The 15,714-nt window shown below is 44.8% G+C and overlaps 1 protein-coding gene across 2 annotated transcripts in view; it reads right to left on the reverse strand.

Moving 5' to 3' along the window:
- The window catches only part of NSMCE2 (NSE2 SUMO ligase component of SMC5/6 complex), a 287,424-nt gene that overhangs the window by 1,037 nt on the left and 270,673 nt on the right, over nucleotides 1–15,714 (reverse strand). For both annotated transcript variants that reach the window (XM_075352874.1, XM_075352875.1), the window contains exons 5-6: nucleotides 10,852–10,943; nucleotides 3,394–3,500 (exon numbers count right to left, since the gene is read on the reverse strand). In XM_075352874.1, the coding sequence (XP_075208989.1) occupies nucleotides 3,394–3,500; nucleotides 10,852–10,943 (199 nt within the window). The remainder of the gene's footprint in view (nucleotides 1–3,393; nucleotides 3,501–10,851; nucleotides 10,944–15,714) is intronic.

The following is a 15,714-nucleotide window of genomic DNA, read 5'->3' on the forward strand; positions in this document are numbered from 1 at the left end:
ACTGCACAATGCGTCCTCATTCTGTTTTTGGGGTGCACCTCTGATATCAAACTCACAGGCCTTATCGGCAGCGATTCAATATTCAGATAGTTAGCATCCCAAGCTACTACAGTGAACTGCGACATCGGTTCCTGATTTCTTTATCAACCGACAGAATCCGCTATGCTACTATGCCAGCTCTGCCTGTACTCTCAGAGAAACACAGCTCTGCTACTGCTTCAATTTTGCTATACTGCTGGGCTAGTTCAACACTGGACTCTGACAAACTTAGCTGTGAGTCAACTTTGCTACCCCACTTGCATGAAACTATACTATTCCATATCAACGCTACAATAAGCTGTGTTGCAAAGTCAACTTTATGGCTTAGTCTACCTTATTTCCCTATGAATTACAACTCTGCTACACCAGTTTCCTTTGCTTCAACTTTACTTCATCGTTTCCTGGGGTTGCAGTTTTGATCTTCATGCAGCCGTCCAACCAAAACAACCTATGTTGTTCCATCCGTGCTGCCCTGCTGTACCAATGCCATATTTCCATGTTGCGTTACAGTGCCCGCAATACCAATGCCAGCTGCTGTTCAATCAGAGGCCAGCAGCTAGCGTCAGCGAGCCGGTACGGTGGTGTATATTGTGACTGCTATACACAGCAGTCAGCTGCTGGCCTCTGATTGGACGGCAGCGGGCACTGGAATTGCGGTGCAGAGAGCTTGTCTCTGAGCGTCAATACATTTCAATTGAATGTACGGCCAAAGACGTACATTTAGCTGAAATTAAGTGCTAACATCGGTGCCCCTTGGATGGACCACAATCGACAACGGCGCCTGCGGGCCAAATGTGCAAGTCAAGAACGGCACAACAGTGGACATTACTACAAGAAGTGGATCAGGAGAAGGGACATTACTACAAGAAGTGGATCAGGAGAAGGGACATTACTACAAGAAGTGGATCAGGAGAAGGGTCATTACTACAAGAAGTGGATCAGGAGAAGGGTCATTACTACAAGAAGTGGATCAGGAGAAGGGACATTACTACAAGAAAGGGACCAGGAGAAGGGACATTACTACAAGAAGTGGATCAGGAGAAGGGTCATTACTACAAGAAGTGGATCAGGAGAAGGGACATTACTACAAGAAAGGGACCAGGAGAAGGGACATTACTACAAGAAGTGGATCAGGAGAAGGGTCATTACTACAAGAAGTGGATCAGGAGAAGGGACATTACTACAAGAAAGGGACCAGGAGAAGGGACATTACTACAAGAAGTGGATCAGGAGAAGGGACATTACTACAAGAAAGGGACCAGGAGAAGGGACATTACTACAAGAAGTGGATCAGGAGAAGGGTCATTACTACAAGAAGTGGATCAGGAGAAGGGACATTACTACAAGAAAGGGACCAGGAGAAGGGACATTACTACAAGAAGTGGATCAGGAGAAGGGACATTACTACAAGAAAGGGACCAGGAGAAGGGACATTACTACAAGAAGTGGATCAGGAGAAGGGTCATTACTACAAGAAGTGGATCAGGAGAAGGGACATTACTACAAGAAGTGGATCAGGAGAAGGGTCATTACTACAAGAAGTGGATCAGGAGAAGGGACATTACTACAAGAAAGGGACCAGGAGAAGGGACATTACTACAAGAAAGGGACCAGGAGAAGGGACATTACTACAAGAAAGGGACCAGGAGAAGGGACATTACTACAAGAAGTGGATCAGGAGAAGGGACATTACTACAAGAAGTGGATCAGGAGAAGGGACATTACTACAAGAAGTGGATCAGGAGAAGGGACATTACTACAAGAAGTGGATCAGGAGAAGGGACATTACTACAAGAAGTGGATCAGGAGAAGGGACATTACTACAAGAAAGGGACATTACTACAAGAAAAGGGACTAGGAGAAGGGACATTACTACAAGAAGGGGACCAGGAGAAGGGACATTACTACAGGAAGTGGATCAGGAGAAGGGACATTGCTACAAGAAGAGGATGAGGGTGGGGACATTACTACAAGAAAGGGACATTACTACAAGAAAAGGGACTAGGAGAAGGGACATTACTACAAGAAGTGGATCAGAAGGGACATTACTACAAGAAGTGGATCAGGAGAAGGGAGATTACTACAAGAAAGAGACCAGGAGAAGGGACATTACTACAAGAAAGGGACCAGGAGAAGGGACATTACTACAAGAAGTGGACCAGGAGAAGGGACATTACTACAAGAAAGGGACCAGGAGAAGGGACATTACTACAGGAAGTGGATCAGGAGAAGGGAGATTACTACAAGAAAGAGACCAGGAGAAGGGACATTACTACAAGAAGTGGATCAGGAGAAGAGACATAACTACAAGAAAGGGACCAGGAGAAGGGACATTACTACAAGAAGTGGACCAGGAGAAGGGACATTACTACAAGAAAGGGACCAGGATGGGGAACATTACTACAAGATAGGGACCAGAATTAGGAACATTACGACATGATAGGGTCCAGGAAAAGTCACATTACTACAGGATAGAAACCCAAATGAGGATATTAATACAATTAGAGAACTAGGATGAGGACATTACTACAAGATGGGACTAGGATGGATGGGGACCAGGATAGGGAAAATTACTACAAGATAGGGACAAGGATGGGGACATTACTACAAGATAGGGACCCTGATGAGGACATTAATACATTAATACAAGAAGGGGACCAGGATAGTGACATTTCTATAAGAACGGGACCAGGATGGGGTACAATACTACAAGATGAGGATTTAGATGGGAACCAGCGTGGGGGACAAAACTACAAGATACGGACCAGGATGGGGGATATAACTACAAGATAGGGACCAGGATGGGGACATTACTACAAGATAGGGACATTACTACAAGATGTTGGCCAGAATTACTAGATTGTGCCATCTGTAAGACAATATAACAGTAGGTGGTTAATTTGGGGAAAAAATTGCAAAAATGTAAAAAAAAATAAATCAACATAAAGCATGAAAAAAAATATGCTATTTTATATGTAAACTAAAGTAAACAAAAAAAGTGCATGTTTGTTATCACCATATCCATAATGACCAAAGCTAGAAAACTTTACCATAACTCATACAATGAATGTCATTTAAATAAATTAAATGTGACAAAAATGTTCATAAAAATGATCAAAAGCTTAAAATAAAAAAACAAAAAACAAAAACTAAAAATGTTACTTTGTCCTGCAAAGAATGCGGCCCACCCTCCAAATTATTTTTTTTCTATGTGCGGCCCCTATACCCAGCTGAGTATTACATGAAATGAAAATGTACTAAAAGTGATAAGGAAGCAATAAATGCATCATTCATTTCACACAGATTTTACTTCCATATTATATCAAGAACGAAAACAGATTTTTGGGAACCCACCTGGCTTTTTTAGAATTCTTGTGTCTGCTTTCAATCATGCGTACAATTGCGTCTTTCTCATACGTGTGACCGCATACTTTGTTTTTCACTGGGTTTTCCATTTCCATCTGTGATGAAACCGCAGGTTAACAATATGACATATTATAAATCTGAACGGGCAGAGCTAGGTGTACTTCTGTCCAATTTCCCTCATCTAATTCCAAAGTTCCCTTTAAAAAGGATTAATAATTTGCCATAAATATGTAATATTTGTACCTGGTGTAAAAGCCGCCGTTCTCCTGAATTCGGCGTAGTTTTTCTTTTGTTCCTGCTCCTCTCCGTTCCTGAGATATGGCCTCCTCTTCCTGGTGTATAAATATAGTCTTTTTATCCAAGTGGGTGTGTTCTTCAACAATGCCATATGGGCATGTACTTTATGACCACGCCCAATTGGTTATTTAGATTAGATTTAACTACATAGGAAGAGGGGGCCATATTTCGGGAATGGAGAGTCACAGAAGCAAAAGGAAAACATCCCTGGATTCAAGAGAACAGCGGCATTTACGCCAGGTAACAATAATAATATATACCGTATACACATTATATATTACACACACAGATTTTCTCAGTTTCGTACGGACATCATCCCATCACTACTAAGGGAGCAGATAAAGTGGAATATATTTATCTTGCACGCTCCACCCGATATTCTGTTTCATGCTATCTAGTGAAAGATTTGTAAACCAACAAGTCTGTACACTAGTAAAAGGCAGCATACTGTATAGCAGTATTGTATATTACTATACAGACTAATTCAGTAGAGTATGAGTCAGAAAGCACCATGTATTATATTTGTCTTCCATGTGAAAAATACCAATTAACAGCCACTATTGTAACCCTTTGAAAGGGTTGGATGCTTAAACTTGTACACAGATCCCGCTTTTATAAAGTGGGTTTACTGCTAAGGCTACTTTCACACTTGCGTTGAACGGCATCCATTGCATTGCGTTGTGTGACTGATGCAACGGATGCGTTGCATATAGTGGCACAACAGATGCAATGGATCGTACAAAACAACGGAATTTTTTTTTTTTCTGCTTTCGTTTTACCGGTGGCAGACTATTGTGAACGATCAGCTGATCGCTCACAGCAGCCAGTCGCCGGGTGATCAACTGATCGCTCACAGCAGCCGGTCGCCGGGTGATCAGCTGATCGCTCACAGCAGCCGGTCGCCGGGTGATCAACTGATCGCTCCCAGCAGCCGGTCGCCGGGTGATCAGCTGATCGCTCACAGCAGCCGGTCGCCGGGTGATCAGCTGATCGTTCGGCCGCCGAGAATGTGAGGGGGGCGGAGCCGAGCGGGATCATGGCGCTGAGGACGTCAGTGCAGCGAGGAATGCAAGGCTGGGGACAAGTGAGTGTGAGTGTGCGCGTCTGTGTGTGTGCGTATGTACATGTGGAGTGGAGTGCGGGAGGGGGTCGGGCTCCCTGCACACGTAGCCAGGGTAAATATCGGGTAACTAGGCAAAGCACTTTGCTTGGTTACCCGATATTTACCTTGGTTAGCAGCGTACACCGCTTAGCGCTGGCTCCTTGCACCCGTAGCCTGGGTAAATATCGGGTAACTAGGCAAAGCGCATTGCTTAGTAACCTGATGTTTACCCTGGTTACGTGTGCAGGGAGGCAGAGAGAGCATGCGCAGCAAAATCCTAAGGATTCCGCTGCTCAAAAAACGTTATACAGTGTTTCCTCCGCCCTACGCAGCGTCAAAATAACGACGCTGCGTCGTGCAACGGATGCAACGCAAGACCATCCGTTGCTATCCGTAGCTAATAGAAGTCTATGAGGAATAGAACGGTTTCCTGCAACGGTTACCGTAATTCCTCAAGGCTGCGGATAGCAACGGAAGCCGTTCAACGCAAGTGTGAAAGTAGCCTAACCTGCAAAACTGTGGTAAAAATGTAAAAAGAATTCAGGTCGAGCAGGGATTAGACCACCCCATTTTAAAGTCTATGGTACTGTTGTAAATAACCAATCAGAGCTCTTGATTTTTTTCTTCTGGTGATTGGTAAGGGTCACAGCGGACAGACCTCCATCGATTTTAGATTTATTATATCTACATAGTGGATAGGCGATAAATCCAAGGTTTGTACATCCACAGGTAGAGAGGTGAAAATCCCAATACTTTATTTAATACATATGTGAGCTGCAATGCTGAGGCCCCCTTCTTCTGCTCTAACCCAGCAGGCACCTGGGCGTCCTCTGCATGGCCAGATATAGTGCAGCCATCGCTCATGTGCTGTTTGTGCCGGACGATCCTCGAGTGGTCCTAACCAAGCCTGATGGTTTAACTGTGTCTGCATCTTAGGGATGCAGATACTGTTGAAACTGTGATGAGGGGAAGGAGGGGTCCGATGCCGTTCGACCTAGGGCTCTTCCACACCACGGGCCCCATAATGGCTGCGTGGCCTGCCGCTATGGACTGTACACCCGTGCTGTATGTGTTGCTTCCACTCTCTCTCACTTTGCTGCCCCCCCCTCTGCATAGACCTAAATAGGCGGCTGTAATCTAATACCTCAGTGAGATGGAAGTCAGTCTTCATTTTGACCAAAAAAGATTTTAGCCATTTTTACAAGATTTTATGAGGCAAAGGGGAGAAGAAGTGAAGAAAAAAAAAAGAGCATACATCGCCGAAAAGATAGTGTTGACCGTGACCATTTCATCAAGTAAGGGAAGGCCTACTAAATAAACATTTAGGTCTACCTTTATAGTACAAATTATACTGTACATTTTGAATACAGAGGAGGATTTACATCCATGTGATGAATGGATACTTGGGTACCTCAACAACATTGTGTGGCCTTCATAACCTTACAATGGCCTTCAGCTATATTGCAGTAACCACCATCACCAGTGGTGTAACTTGAAGCTTGAGGGCCCAATCCAAAATTTCCTATAGGACGCAGAAATATTGTAAGTTCATATGAGCCAAAGGGGCCTTTTGTCCCCTGTAGCCTTCAGGGCCCGGGGTATGATTTCAGCCCCTGCACATATTACAGCTACGCCCTTGATCATCCTGGTTTTACCTCCCTCAGAACTAAGTGACTGCACGAAGCAATAACTATACAACCTTTCTTAAGTATTATAATCTCACAAATCAGAAGATTTCATTCTTGGCATCACGCATCGATCACCATGACATTACTGATGAAGAGCGGATCCTCAATGCTGGAAACTGATTGACGGCTGTTTTTTCCCTATTAGATAACTATGCAGATATGGTTTCTAAAACGAGAGCGTCGCTGGAGACCGAGCGTGATGTCCTGATCCTCGCTTTATAGTCTGCTGATGAAGAAGACAGATATTTCTGAAATTCCAAAGACCAATTGCACTGCCCCCAGGAAACCGTTGCGCTGATGATTACCGCTCTGGAGGTTAACGAACCTAAACAGGTTGTGCAATAAAAGCCTAGAGTGCAGCAATACTGTGTGACCTTGTGTAAACATGACCTGACGAAGGCACTAAGGATCGCAATGTCTCCCGAGCACAACAGTGATAGCCGAGCCCCATATGGCTTTTATTAGAAAACCGAAATCCTGTCTTAAAGGGGGATTCCAGGACCGGACGATGGTGGCCTGCTCTAGTGAAATGCATTTTAGTTTTCCACATATGAGGACAGCTAATCCAGAGACCCAACCTGTCCACGCTCCAAATCCAAGTGCATAATGGGTCAAGGTCGGATACCGGCGATTCTTGACGTTAACCTGGAAGTTTTGGCTACTTCTAAGGGTGAGATAAGATTCAGGATTCAGATTATGTGGTTCTTTAAAACTGATGTTCTATCCTCGGAATAGGTCATTAACTCTTTAAGGGCCTGGACATTTTTGTTTTTTTGTCTCCTTTTTCTAAGTTTTATATAATCTGTGGACATTGTTGTATGAGGCTCGTTTCTTTTTCGCTGGGTGAACTGTATTTTCGACCGACACCCTTCATTTTACAATGTAATATAACGAGAAACACAAAAAACAAAAATTGAGGTGTGCGTCTTATAAGCCAAATGTAGCTTACTGGGAGGTGGTGGTGAATGGTCACAGGAGGCAGGGGCAATGCTGCGGGCAGCGCTAGTGCTCACTGCGGGTGGTGAGGCAGCGGCCATCCTGAAAATGTCAGTGGTGCGGGCTTCAAATAACGGCGCCTGGAGACGGCGTGTGCGCATATGGAGCTCTCTGCTCAAGATCTCATCAGCACACGTGCCACCTCCGAGCTATTAATCTCCCAGCAGTGGACTTAAGTAAAACGGCGCCCGGAGGTGGCACGTGCTCAGATGAGATCTTGGCTCGTCATTGAGCCGCTAGCTCAATCTGTACACGCACCGACTACGGGCGCCATTTCTTTGAAGCCCGCACCGCCGGCAGTTTCTGGATGTTTCTGCCTTAAATCGCCCGCAAAGAGCATCTGGGATACCCACTGCATTGCACGCTGCATCGCCCCACTCCACCACAGCCCCTGTATCCTGTGACCCTGCTCCACCACTGATGCTGCCTCACCCTGGTAAGACACCACCGAATTATAAGATAGACCCAATATTTTATTTATTTTATCTTTTTTTTAAAAAATTTGGGGTGTGTCTTATAATTCGGTGCGATTTATAAAATGTAAATGAAGGTATATATAAATATATTTAACAAAATATATAAATGTATAAATTCCTGGGCAAAAAATAATTGTGTATATCTATCTATCTATCTACATATATATATATCTATATATATCTATATATACATACACAGTATTATATATATATATATATATATATACATATATATCCAGTGCCTACAAGTAGTATTCAACCCCCTGCAGATTTAGCAGGTTTACACATTCGGAATTAACTTGGCATTGTGACATTTGGACTGTAGATCAGCCTGGAAGTGTGAAATGCAGCAAAAAAGAATGTTATTTATTTTTTTTAAATTGTGAAAAGTTTATTCAGAGGGTCATTTATTATTCAACCCCTCAAACCACAAGAATTCTGTTTGGTTCCCCTAAAGTATTAAGAAGTATTTCAGGCACAAAGAACAATGAGCTTCACATGTTTGGATTAATTAACTCTTTTTCCAGCCTTTTCTGACTAATTAAGACCCTCCCCAAACTTGTGAACAGCACTCATACTTGGTCAACATGGGAAAGACAAAGGAGCATTCCAAGGCCATCAGAGACAAGATCGTGGAGGGTCACAAGGCTGGCAAGGGGTACAAAACCCTTTCCAAGGAGTTGGGCCTACCTGTCTCCACTGTTGGGAGCATCATCCAGAAGTGGAAGGCTTATGGAACTACTGTTAGCCTTCCACGGCCTGGACAGCCTTTGAAAGTTTCCACCCGTGCCGAGGCCAGGCTTGTCCGAAGAGTCAAGGCTAACCCAAAGACAACAAGGAAGGAGCTCCGGGAAGATCTCATGGCAGTGGGGACATTGGTTTCAGTCAATACCATAAGTAACGTACTCCACCGCAATGGTCTCCGTTCCAGACGAGCCCGTAAGGTACCTTTACTTTCAAAGCGTCATGTCAAGGCTCGTCTACAGTTTGCTCATGATCACTTGGAGGACTCTGAGACAGACTGGTTCAAGGTTCTCTGGTCTGATGAGACCAAGATCGAGATCTTTGGTGCCAACCACACACCTGACGTTTGGAGACTGGATGGCACTGCATACGACCCCAAGAATACCATCCTACAGTCAAGCATGGTGGTGGCAGCATCATGCTGTGGGGCTGTTTCTCAGCCAAGGGGCCTGGCCATCTGGTCCGCATCCATGGGAAGATGGATAGCATGGCCTACCTGGAGATTTTGGCCAAGAACCTCCGCTCCTCCATCAAGGATCTTAAGATGGGTCGTCATTTCATCTTCCAACAAGACAACGACCCAAAGCACACAGCCAAGAAAACCAAGGCCTGGTTCAAGAGGGAAAAAATCAAGGTGTTGCAGTGGCCAAGTCAGTCTCCTGACCTTAACCCAATTGAAAACTTGTGGAAGGAGCTCAAGATTAAAGTCCACATGAGACACCCAAAGAACCTAGATAACTTGGAGAAGATCTGCATGGAGGAGTGGGCCAAGATAACTCCAGAGACCTGTGCCGGCCTGATCAGGTCTTATAAAAGACGATTATTAGCTGTAATTGCAAACAAGGATTATTCCACAAAATATTAAACCTAGGGGTTGAATAATAATTGACCCACACTTTTATGTTGAAAATTTATTAAAATTTAACTGAGCAACATAACTTGTTGGTTTGTAAGATTTATGCATCTGTTAATAAATCCTGCTCTTGTTTGAAGTTTGCAGGCTCTAACTTATTTGCATCTTATCAAACCTGCAGGGGGTTGAATACTACTTGTAGGCACTGTATAAAGTTTAATCTGCCCAATTTCTAGAGTAAGGTGATCTTCTCCGATGAGTCTAATTTTCATCTTTGCCCGACACCTGGTCGTCTAATAGTTAGGCAGAGACTTGGAGAGGCGTACAAGCCACAGTGACTTGCACCCACTGTGAAATTTGGTGGAGGATCGGTGATGATCTGGGGATGCTTCAAGCAAGGCTGGAATTGGGCAGATTAAACTTTGCGAAGAACGTATGAATCAAGCCGCAATGTTTTCCAACTCAGAGGGCTGTTTTTTCCAGCAGGACAAGGCGCCGTGCCACACAGCTAGGTCAATCAATGTGTGGATGAAGGAGCACCACATCAAAATCCTGTCATGGCCAGTCCAATCTCCAGACCTGAACCCGATTGAAAACCCCTGGAATGTAATCAATAGGAAGTTGGATAGTCACAAGCCATCAAACAAAGAAGAACTGATTACATTTTTGCACCAGGAGCGGCATAAGGTCACCAAAAAGCAGTGTGAAAGACTGGTGGAAAGCAGCCAAGACGCATGAAAGCTGGGATTAAAAAATCATGGTTATTCGTCAAAATATTGATTTCTGAACTCTTCTTGAGGTTAAACATTAGTATTGATGTTTCTAAATGATTATGGAGTTGTTTTCTTTGCATTATTTGAGGCGTGTGCAATGCATTTTTTTGCTATTTTGACCATTTCTCATTTTCAGAAAATAATACAGAATTTATTGCTTGGAAATTCGGAGACGTGTTGCCAGTAGTTTATGGAATAAGAGAACAATTTACATTTTACTCAAAAATATACCTATAAAGAGAAAAATCTGAAAAACTGACTAATTATATATATATAATTTATTTATTTTCTCCCCTCCTTGTCTATGAAGCTGTGCGGTGTCTGACATTTGAACGCCTTTAAAATGTATATTTATAGAGAACCGTGATAACTAAAAATCATCAATTCTGGAGCTTTGATTATTTTGTTTTTTTTTCTTTCTGGAGTTTAAATAATTTCATATTGTGATAGATCAGACTGTTATAGACACAACGATACCAAATACGACAGAACCCGATGATCCCTTTGTGTACTATACCTGTGTTATAGGGCAGGTGAAATTAGCAAAGCTCTGAGTGACCGCAATCTCTTCATCGTCATCCTCGAAGGTTTCCTCCTGAGTAATGCCCACTAGGAGACAAAACAAGAACAATAGCATTAAACAACTGTCCAACCCCCATTTGAGGCATTTTATATTTTATTTTTCACTTTCTACTAGATAATCACATATATTGGATTATTGACCTGCAATAGATGAGCAGCAATCAACGGTTTCTGAATCTTCCGATAAGGTCTACAGCCAGATGGTCTAAAGGCTGCTTTACACCAGACAATCTATCGTGCGATAGATCGTCGGGGTCACGGTTTTTGTGACGCACATCCGGCATCGGTGGCGATGCCGGCCTGTGTGACACCTCCTAGCGACGCAGTATCGCTCACAAATCGTGAGTCGGGTACTGCTCGTTAGGTTCCATAATATCGTTTAATTTGGTTGATCATCGTTTCCGTGGTAGCACACGCCGCTCCGTGTGACACCACGGTAACGATGACCAGCTCACCTGCCTCCCGCGGCCGCCGCCGGCTCTATGTGGAAGGAAGGAGGTGGGCGGGATGTTTACATCCTGCTCATCTCCGCCCCTCCGCTTCTATTGGCCGGCGGCCGTGTGACGTCGCTGTGACGCCGAACGTCCCTCCCACTTCAGGAAGTGGACGTTCGCCGCCCACAGCGAGGTCGCACGAGAGGTAAGTATGTGTGACGGGGGTTACTGACTTTGTGCGACACGGGCAGCGATTTGCCCGTGACGCAGAAAGGACGGGGGCGGGTACGATCGATTGTGAAATCGCACAATCGATCGTACCATGTAAAGCAGGCTTTACTCTTTTGTCTGACAACAAAAGCCCCTAGTTTTCTTCAACAATTGGGTGTTCCAGAAGTCAGAAACCTCATCTTATAGCTTATTCGCAACGAAAATGAGGATAGAGGACACAATAATGGTTCGACTTCTAGGACCCCTAGTGATTGCCGTTCTGAAACCCTGAAAACGGGGCTCTAGTGTCCTGTTTTCAGTGGAGCGGAGGAGTGCTTGCTTAACCTCTACTTCATTTATGGTCTATAGGAGAGGAGCACAGTACTCCACTATTTTCCATTGACAATGAATGGAGTAGAGGTGAAGAATATGTTATTGGGCTCCACTCAAGACAAAAGGCGCAGAGCCCCAATCTTGGGTTTCTAAGAGGTTGGAATTTGGGAAATCAAGACAAAAGGCGCAGAGCCCCAATCTTGGGTTTCTAAGAGGTGGGACCTTCAGGCATTTGGAAAATTGTCTCCTGGTGTAAAGAAGAAATGTAAATCTATGCTCCATCCTGAGGCATGACGGGAGTGATAACGAGTATAAGGTATAAAGCCAAAGCTATATTTATAAAAGAAAAGTCATCAGAGTTTATCTTCAGCCCATGTATTGCACCATTGCTTCCAGCGCAAGTTTCTAGTGGAACTGCCCTTTAAGCCTGATAAATACCGGGTAAGTGACCTATATAACCAGGTTTTCTGAAAGGTGCTTGCTCAAACAGTAATCACAGATAACACATCTTCAAAACAAGCGTGCGAGTTTGGCGTCTGAGAATTATTGGCCCGTTTCCTGGAAGACTTTGCTGTAGATAATATAAAGCTTTGAAATTCTTCTCTGGGAAAAAGTTAAGCAACCCTCGGTGCCCCGTCATCCTGCGCTGTGTCATCGGGGACATATTCTGCTCTTGCCGCGCAGCATTCTTCTGCAGCACAAAGTCATTTCTTGTAAAGGGTATTTTTGGAAAGTAAAAAAAAAAATAAAAAAATATTCAATGAATTGTTTATATTTTGCCTAAAGGGATAATTCATTGTTTAGAAAGTCCTGAAATGCAAGTGATGAAATACCCGGCATAGATGTGTTCATTCTACAAACGGGTAACAGGCCTCTAGCATTATAGGATATAAGGTACAGTCTGGGGCTCTAACTCTGCGAATTTAATACCTACAGACTTAAATGGGGAGTGATAGGTCTTGTGACTCTCCGAAAAGTGTGAGAAACTCCAGCAAAAGGAGGGGAGGCGGAGAGGAGCCATAACTCTACAGGATAGTCTCTAGAGGAAGATTGTCTGCAGCTGAAAGGGTCTGCAGCAATGGTGCTGGATGCTGAAGGGTGCCGGTATCATTGGGTGTTGGCTGAATGGTGAGGACGTCTGTAGGGTGCAGGGGTCTGCTGAAGGGTGCTGAAGTAAGTAAGGGGCAACATATTATAGGTCTTCTGTTAGCCAGGGTCTGCTGAAAGGTGTTGAAACAAGGGTCTACCTTATGGTCTGCTGTTAGCCTGGGTCTGTTGAAGCGTGCTGAAGTAACCAAGGGGCTACCTTCTGGTCTGCTGAAAGGTGCTGAAGTAAACAAGGGGCTACCTAATTTTCTGCTCTTAGCCAGGGTCTGCTAAGGGGTGCTGAAATAAGCAAGAGGCTACCTAATGGCAGGCTGATAGCTAGGATCTGCTGAAAGGTGATGAAACAAGGGTCTACATAACGGTCTACTGTTTAGTCAGGGTCTGCTAAAAGGCGCTGAGATATGAGTCTACCTTATGGTGTCTTGTTAGCCAGGGTCTGCTGTAAAAAAACAAGAGGCTACCTAATGGTTTGCTGTTAGCCAGGGTCTGCTGAACGGTGCTGAAGTAAACTAGGGGCTACTTAATGGTCTGCTGTTAGCCAAGCTCTGATGAGGGGTGCTGAAGTAAGCAAGAGGCTACCTAACGGTTTGTTGTTAGCCAGGATCTGCTGAAGGATGCTGAAGTAAGCACCAAAGGGCTACCTAATGGTCTGCTGTAAACAAGGGTCTGTTGAAAGGTGCTGAAGTAAGAAAAAGGTCTACCTAATGGTCTGCTGTTAGCCAGGGTCTGCTGAAGGGTGCAGACATCTGAAGGAATCTGCTAAAGAGCACTGATGATTGCATAGGTCTGCTAAAAGTCGTTGAAATCTGCAGTGGTCTACCAAAGAGAAGGGTGCTACCGTCTATCGGGGTGTGCAAAAGAGTACAGAAATCAGCAAGGGTCAACCAGTGGGTGCTAAAGTCTACATGGATCCAGTAAAGTGCTAAAATAAAACACTGATCTGCTGAAAATTGCTAAGATCAACGGGTCAGGTGAAAGATTCTGACATCTGCAGGAGCTGCTACAGGGTGCTGATGTGTGCAGAGATCAGCTGGAGGTCTAACAAAGGTGCGGAGATCTGCAGGGGACTACCAAAGGGTGCAGACATTGGCAGGGGCATGTTGACCCGTGCTAAAGTATATATGGATCCACTAAAGTGCACTGAAATATACAGGGATGGGCTGAAAAATGGTGAGATAAGCAGAGGCTACTGAAGGGGTGCTTTATAATGCAGGAGTCTGCTGTAGAGTACTGGAGAATGTAGGGGGTCTGCTGTAGAGTACTGGAGAATGTAGGGGGTCTGCTGTAGAATACTGGATAATGCAGGGGTCTGCTGTAGAATACTGGATAATGCAGGAGTCTGCTGTAGAGTACTGGAGAATGTAGGGGTCTGCTGTAGAGTACTGGATAATGCAGGGGTCTGCTGTAGAGTACTGGAGAATGTAGGGGTCTGCTGTAGAGTACTGGAGAATGTAGGGGTCTGCTGTAGACTACTGGAGAATGCAGGGGTCTGCTGTAGAGTACTGGAGAATGTAGGGGTCTGCTGTAGACTACTGGAGAATGCAGGGGTCTGCTGTAGAGTACTGGATAATGCAGGGGTCTGCTGTAGAGTATTGGATAATGCAGGGGTCTGCTGTAGAGTACTGGAGAATGTAGGGGTCTGCTGTAGACTACTGGAGAATGCAGGGGTCTGCTGTAGAGTACTGGAGAATGTAGGGGTCTGCTGTAGAGTACTGGATAATGCAGGGGTCTGCTGTAGAGTACTGGATAATGCAGGGGTCTGCTGTAGAATACTGGATAATGCAGGGGTCTGCTGTAGAGTACTGGATAATGCAGGAGTCTGCTGTAGAGTACTGGAGAATGTAGGGGTCTGCTGTAGACTACTGGAGAATGCAGGGGTCTGCTGTAGAGTACTGGATAATGCAGGAGTCTGCTGTAGAGTACTGGAGAATGTAGGGGTCTGCTATAGACTACTGGATAATGCAGGGGTCTGCTGTAGAGTACTGGAGAATGTAGGGGTCTGCTGTAGAATACTGGATAATGCAGGGGTCTGCTGTAGAGTACTGGATAATGCAGGGGTCTGCTGTAGAGTACTGGATAATGCAGGAGTCTGCTGTAGAGTACTGGAGAATGTAGGGGTCTGCTATAGACTACTGGATAATGCAGGAGTCTGCTGTAGAGTACTGGATAATGCAGGGGTCTGCTGTAGAGTACTGGATAATGCAGGGGTCTGCTGTAGAGTACTGGATAATGCAAGGGTCTGCTGTAGAGTACTGGATAATGCAGGGGTCTGCTGTAGAGTACTGGATAATGCAGGGGTCTGCTGTAGAGTACTGGATAATGCAGGGGTCTGCTGTAGAGTACTGGATAATGCAGGGGTCTGCTGTAGAGTACTGGATAATGCAGGGGTCTGCTGTAGTGTACTGGATAATGCAGGGGTCTGCTGTAGAGTACTGGATAATGCAGGGGTCTGCTGTAGAGTACTGGATAATGCAGGGGTCTGCTGTAGAGTATTGGATAATGCAGGGGTCTGCTGTAGAGTACTGGAGAATGTAGGGGTCTGCTGTAGACTACTGGAGAATGCAGGGGTCTGCTGTAGAGTACTGGAGAATGTAGGGGTCTGCTGTAGAGTACTGGATAATGCAGGGGTCTGCTGTAGAGTACTGGATAATGCAGGGGTCTGCTGTAGAATACTGGATAATGCAGGGGTCTGCTGTAGAGTACTGGATAATGCA

The sequence above is a fragment of the Anomaloglossus baeobatrachus genome, chromosome 6 (assembly GCF_048569485.1).
Source record: "Anomaloglossus baeobatrachus isolate aAnoBae1 chromosome 6, aAnoBae1.hap1, whole genome shotgun sequence".
In the NCBI taxonomy this organism is placed as follows: Eukaryota; Metazoa; Chordata; class Amphibia; order Anura; family Aromobatidae; genus Anomaloglossus; species Anomaloglossus baeobatrachus.